At 42.2% G+C, this 7,314-nt stretch overlaps 1 protein-coding gene across 1 annotated transcript in view; it reads left to right on the top strand.

Annotated features, from left to right (window-relative positions):
- The window catches only part of usp15 (ubiquitin specific peptidase 15), an 89,665-nt gene that overhangs the window by 24,295 nt on the left and 58,056 nt on the right, over positions 1-7,314 (top strand). The window contains exons 4-5 of the mRNA XM_080754599.1: positions 731-857; positions 5,049-5,194. Coding sequence (XP_080610725.1) covers positions 731-857; positions 5,049-5,194 — 273 coding nt within the window. The remainder of the gene's footprint in view (positions 1-730; positions 858-5,048; positions 5,195-7,314) is intronic.

Consider the following 7,314-nt stretch of genomic DNA (forward strand, 5'->3'; position numbering starts at 1 on the left):
CTTGCTTCCTCCGTGTTGTAGTTGAGCCAATAAAGGTTATTTGACCATGTTCACCACGGCGTTAATCGTCGCTATTGTTGTAAAGACGCAATGAAGACCTGTGTGGCTTCAACACGTTGTCCAATGTCCACCACATCTATAAACTAACTATAGCGCGTGCATCCAGTTGTTATTGAATGAAGAGGATGAAGAGGACAGGGGGAGAGGAGGCGGGGTCGCTGTCTGAGCAGTGAGCAGACTCACTCAGTATACACTAACATAATAAATACAATATCATGAATTTAATGCTGTCGGAAAATACACGTGACGCCGTCAGCAAACGTTTACATTTGTAAGTTATATTTTAATTGGATACTTTTTCAGTTTCTTTTTTTATTCCAAGTTATTTTCCAATGGAGGTGATGCGTCCGTGGGACCCCAGAACACTGACGTGAATGCGTCTCTAGGCAACGTGAATGCGTCAGAGACGCGGGACGCGCACGTAATGACATCACTGCTAGTCTAAGCCCATACATACCTCCCCTTTTCCACTGTAAATATATTCAATTTATCTCATATGAGATACTGTACATAAAGTGGTTCCTGTGTAAATAAGCTGAAAAGCTCTCCTTGTAGTTGACCGTGATTTACCAGTGATTTGTGCTGTCATGAAACTGTACTTTTTCCTATGCAACCTACTAATACATTCTTCACTCAATCAATCTGTATTGTGTGTGTGTGTGTGTTCCAGGTGGTGGAGCAGGGTATGTTCGTGAAGCACTGCAAGGTGGAGGTATATTTGACTGAGCTGAAGCTGTGTGAGGACAGCAATATGGACAACGTCGTCACACGACGCTTCAGCAAAGCCGACACCATCGGTAGGTTACAAATACTGTATACTCTATATATAAACTCAGCACAAAAAGAAAGGAAACTTGACTTCGATCCTTGACTTCGATCCATTATATCTCCCCATTAATAAAACCGATTTGTATTGTGTTTTATATCATTTTTATTGTTGATTAGTCACCTTTACAATGAGGTACAGTTTGTAAGCATCAGGCATTCGTGGAATGAGCACCACAGCCAAACGTGCGGGTAGCGCTGACCCAAAATTTGGTCAACATTCGGTCCATTATATCTCCCCCTGCCAAATGGTATTGTGTTTGATATCATTGTTATTGTTGATTTGTCACCTTTACAACAAGGTACAGCTTGTACGGATGTGGCATTCGTGGAATGAGCAACACAGCCAAACGTTTGGGTAGCGCCCCTGCGGCCCCTCCAAAAATGGGCCAAATGGCCTGGCAGGCCTGCAATACTGTTCTTTTGGTGTTCACCTTTGTTGCTTGGTTCATTGAATGATTGCACTCTCCCACAGTAATAAGTAAAAGAAAAAAAAACAACACATATTGGCCATTTTTACACTTTGTTAATTTTAAGTTCAGTGTCTTGGAAGCCCAGAACGAAAGTAAATGCCAGCAGAACAGTACAGCAAGCCATTTTGGCAAATGCTACCCACACATTTGGCTGTGTATCTCATGCCTCGAATGCCTTATGCTGAGTTTATATATCATAGGTAGATACGGTACAAATACTGAATATATACACCATAGGTATGTAATGTACACATCGTAAAAAATAATGGACAGCGTCACAACATTGGTTTCTTCGGACCGTAAATGAAGCCTATTTTTCGGCAATTTCAAATCTGCTGTCTTTCTACATTCGATCAGAAATGCTAATGGACATGAATCAAATGATTGTAGGCCAGGTCCTCACTCTGTAGAACCAATAGAAAACCTACAAACATAGCCTAACTGAAGCCTAGAAATAAATATCAAAGAAGAATAAATGGTTTGCACACTGTAGCTCCCCTTTTGGAAACTTTTATTCTTTCCTTTGATGCTTATTTTTCTTTGATGCTTTAGAGTTCAGCATCTGCCTTTTTAGGTGGTACAGTGACTATGAGGATGTTAGGCCACCTCTGTTGATCCTCGCTTAGAGATAACCACTAATAATCGGGGGAAAACGACAAATAAATCCCCTATTATGTTAATGACGACTGCCCTCTCCCACATCGCTGGAGTGACGAGTTTCTCCAGAAGTCCTGGATCTTGGGGTGGGAGACAGTCAATGATGATGATGTCCTGTATTCAAACTGCCTAGAGCAATGCAGGGGTTGAAATTAACTCTCAAATACCTGGAACGCGCCCGTGTCGCATTAGATTTGAACCACTTTAACCATTATTTTATGCTTTAACTATTGAAAATTAGCAGATATACAAGCTCACAGCGCGGCACCGAGTGCCGCGCTGCCAGCTTGTAGATCTTCTATTTTTGAAAATTCGTGAAAACGTGTGCAAGTCTTTGAATATCTTTGACCCGATCTTTGACCCAACTTCTAAATCCTTCCTCTAAATCAGCTGTTCTCAAACTTGTTCATGTCAAGGACCCTCACAATTACATTTATTCGGCCGCAGACCCCTATCTCAAAATATGTTGTTCCAGGGACCCCCCAGAAGCAGAGATTTGAGTTACAAAAGTCTGCTTTGAAAAATATATTTTGAAAAATTCGCACACATTTTCACAATTTTTCAAAAATAGCAGATCTACAAGCTCGCAGCGCGGCACTCGGTGCCGCGCTGTGAGCTTGTATATCTGCTATTTTTTAGTTAATGCATTCAATAATTGTAGGCCTAAATGGGTTAAGGTCTCAGAGGCACTTGCCCGTCGGGCAATACAGGTCATGTTCTACTTACCCAAAGGTCATGCCCACTTGCCAGAAAATCGTCCATTATAAAATGATAGGTAAGATAATTACAGGCAGCTCAATTTAACACTCATTTCATTACTTTCTGGGGGTGTGCGATAAGAAATGTCATACCTCAAATCCAAATACCTACATACAGCAGCTATGATTGAATATGTCTTATTTTATATTTTCAAATGTAGCAACAGTAAAAACAGCACATTATAGGTAAACTGTGCTCTTATTTTAGATTCCACAGACCAGAAGACAGAGCGCTCTGGCCACGTTCAAGTGATTAGAGAGATATCTGGTGGTGTGTTTGTAGACGGTTGTGTCCCTTCTCAAATGAGCACTTTCCCGGTCAGGCAACCTGAAAGCAAACCAGACCCAAAGTTTTATTTGCCTGCCGGGGGAAGGTACGACTACGAACGAAAGCGCAAACGTAACAGTTTTAAGGAAATGAACGAATCGTTTGTGATTCATTCTCACCACACGTGTACATCAAGCTGTCCTTGTGCTAACTCACAGGACTAACAGGAGATGGGCCTCAGAGCTGGGCAAGGCTTAGAGTTTAGAAAAGAGATGCCAGCACTCACTTTAGAATGAAATCTTTCTTTTTTTATTTTCAAGATGCCCCAGCAGCAGCGACAAACGAACGTTTCGACCCGGGTGGGTCTTCCTCAGCGTGTATCTGAGGTTAACTAGCGTCAGTGTCACTTATAAAGGGGACCTGGGTGCATCACACAAAACGGTCCGAGCGACATACAACATCCGTTTAGATCACTTCTTTTTTTACATTTTTACATTTTTACATTTTCACATTCCAAGAACAAAATAAAATAAAAAACAATAATAATGTGCAGGTCCCAGACCCCAATATAAAAGACAGACTCAGACTTTTCTAAAGTAGTACAGCAATAGAGTGTTTCACAACAACTCGTATCAACACCGTAGTGTTGTAGAAGCAACAAATAACTCCAATACAAAGAGAAGCTCTGTTTTCTTCAAGGCTTAGAGTTCTCAACGGGCCTGAAAATTAAAGCCCGGTCCTAACTGGGCCCTAACTCGGTGGGGGCCCTACCCGGGCCCGACTAGTTTGCATACATTTTAGGCCGTACCCTACCCTAAATGTCGGGTCGGGTTCAGGTATGGTCGGGTTCGGGCAGAGTTTGAGAACTCTTAACAAGGCTTACTTAACCCAGTTATAGGCCTAGAATTATTTAATGCTTTAACTATTGAACGATAGCAGATCTACAAGCTCACAGCACGGCACTCGGTGCCACACTGTGAGCTCGTAGATCTGCTATTTTGATGGCAATGATTTCTTTTGCAAGTCTTTGAATATATCTTTTTAAATGTGAACATTTGTAACTCAAATATTTGCTTCTGGGTGGTCCCTGGAACAAGGTATTTTGAGATGGGGGGGGTCCGTGGCCAAATACGTGTACTTTTCGGGGTCCTTGACATGAAAAGGTTTGAGAACCACTGATTTAGAAGAAGGATTTAGAAGACATTTATAGAATCGTGTCAAAGAAATATTCAAAGACTTGCGCAGGTGTATTTTTTATAGTTAAACAAAACACTCTTGATGAAGGTCCAGTGGGACCAAAACGTCTGTCAACTTAACCCATTTAGGCCTAGAATTATTGAATGCTTTAACCAGTGAAAAGTAGCAGATCTACAAGCTCACAGCGCTGCACCGAGTGCCGCGCTGCGAGCTTGTAGATCTGCTATTTTTGAAAAATCATGATATTTCTTTGCAAGTCTTTGAATATATCTATTTAAAAGCGAACATTTGTAACTCAAATATTTGCTTCTGGGTGGTGCCTGGAACAACATATTTTGAGATAGGGGTCCGCGGCCAAATACCTGTAATTTTGGGGGTCCTTGACTTGAAAAAGTTTGAGAACAACATGATTTAGAAGAAGGATTTAGAAGTCGGGTCAAAGATCGGGTCAAAGATATTCAAAGACTTGCACACATTTTCACAATTTAAAAAAAATAGTAGATCTACAAGCTCGCAGCGTGAGCTTGTAGATCTGCTATTTTTCAATAGTTAAAGCATAAAATAATGGTTAAAGTGGTTAAAATCTAACGTGACTCGGGCGCGTTCCAGGTATTTGAGAGTTAAATAAAAAAAGAGATGCTGAGCAAGATTTTTGTTCATGAAACTGTTTTTTTATGATTGCTTCAATAGTTAAAGCATAAAGTAATGGTTAAAGTGGTTAAATAATGGCTAAAGCGACAGAGATTTGCGTTCAGGTCTAAATCAAATGGGTTAATCGTCCCCTCCTCTCCCCCCCTCTACCCCCCCCAGACATGATCGAGAAGGAGATGAGGAAGCTCTTCAGCATCCCAGAGGAACAGGAGACGCGGCTGTGGAACCGATACATGAGCAACACCTTTGAACCTCTCAACAAACCTGACAGCACCATCCAGGACGCTGGGCTCTACCAGGGACAGGTACCTTACCCCTAAACCCTAAACCAGGGGTCTTCAACGTTTTCAGGCCAAGGACCCCTTAGTTGAGAGAGAGATGAAGCACGGACCCCCACAACCTGTTCATAGATTCCATATAGTTTAATTGTTTGACAGCACACTCATCAGTGTATTATGGATTCATGTCGATTTGTGTTTTCAGATATTCAACCACTTGAACCGTCAATTCTTAAAGGCCCGCTGACACGCCCCAAAAGTATAATAGTATGACTGTAGGTCACGTGGTCTCTCTGAAATAGTCTGATACTCATGTCACAGTGTAATCTGCCCCTCGCTCCCCAACAACAGCTGACCAGTACAGTAAGTAGTCTAAGTACAGTCAATTCATTTGATTGGCTTATAATTGCGCATTCTCACAATGACATCATAAACATTAACTCATATTTTAAGATTACTTTTTAAAGTGACAGTACCCCTTTAGATGACACTAGTCCTACTTTAATAAAGTTGACCTTTCACTCTGTACTTATTAGTCTGCTCTTTTTCCCCAATACACCAAAGCTGTATTGGGGCTCACTAGCTCACAACACCTCGCAGCGCGTGACGTTGTGAGCTTGTAGACTATTCTTGGCTAAAGTTCAGTAGGGGCGAGCTCATCCAAAACACATTTTTGGACACTGCTCCTATAGATTTTGCCCTAACATCACACAGAGCGGTACACAGTATCTCTAAAGTCATGTCATCAACATGGATCTGTCCCATTTCCCATATTCCCTCCTAATTGGCTACGATTGCCTTCTAAAGTTTGTGTATGCGACCTGACGGTCGCTTCTCTCCCGATTAGGGAGTCTTACACTGGTCTAATCTGATTTCTTGCTATAGTGGGCAGGTGGTTAGAGCAGGGGTTTTCAAAGTGGGTGACGGGGCACCCTGGGGTGCCGTGACGGCAGTCCAGGGGTGCCGCGAGATCATTTGATAATATTTGGAATTTATTCGGACACTTAAAACAATATTTAGTATCATTTTAAACTTGAAGTACAGTTATTTTCAGTCAGTTCTAACCAAAATGGTTTTTATCTCAACGTTTTCCTTGCAACATAATCACTAAAATATCGTCACTGTTGGGCAGAAACCTTGTATCTCCAAGTTTCAAATGTGTACGTCTTTTGGTAAAACAAAGCCCTGCTTCATCATACAAGACTATCACACAAAACTAGTGAAAACAGCCGATCTACAAGCACACAACGCCTCGCATCGCGAGGCGTTGTGTGCTTGTAGATCTGCTGTTTTCACTAGTTTAGTACATTTTATAGATGATAAATACAAAAAGATGATAAATATGAGGTGCTGGGAGTGAAAATTATAATGTAGGGGTGCCTCGGATTAAAAACAATATTTATGGGGTGCCCTGAGACAAAAAAAGTTTGGGAACCCCTGGGTTAGAGAAAGTGCAGCTCAACAGCTCACACTGCGTCCAGATGAATCTAGACGGCCCGGCGGCCACAATGAGCCTGCATGCCACAGCAGGCCAGGCCAGCTGTTCACTTCCAGGGGATTGTTGGGGGGTCTTTTCACCAGGCCTCAGACAAAGCCCCCCGCTAAGTGGCCCCCATTTAGCGGATGCTAGAGCTTGCCTGCCTGCCTTAACTCTCCTACTGCCAGATTATTTATTTATTTATTGGGTCTGGCGCCATCAAAAAGCGGCTTACCTTGGCGACGTTATAGTAGATAGACAGACAGACATTTATTTATTTATTTTTATTTTTTTTGGTTGTGCAATAGTGCACTTTGGTCTGCCAGGCAGCAGAGGGCGGCGTCATGCGAGAATGAATGTGAATTTGCCTGTTATGTGTTGAAGAAGAAGAAGACCAGTCACTGGCCATAGAGCCTTACAGCCGGAGGAAATCAACAAGGAAGTGAATTGTTCTCCGTTGATCTAACGCATAATGGATTTTTTACACCATCACCGCGGAAAATGTGTTTACAGTAGACGGCCGCGCGACCCCTCATCAGCTTACAGTCATCAGACGAACGAACCGAACGAGCGCCGTATTGGCATCGAGGTTCTGTAAAAAATGGGGCGAACGTTAACGTTCAAAGCGTGGGAAGAGTTAATGTAACAGATCATGGACATTAAATATCTG

The sequence above is a fragment of the Nannobrachium achirus genome (genome assembly GCF_963921795.1).
Source record: "Nannobrachium achirus genome assembly, chromosome: 23".
Lineage (NCBI taxonomy): Eukaryota > Metazoa > Chordata > Actinopteri > Myctophiformes > Myctophidae > Nannobrachium > Nannobrachium achirus.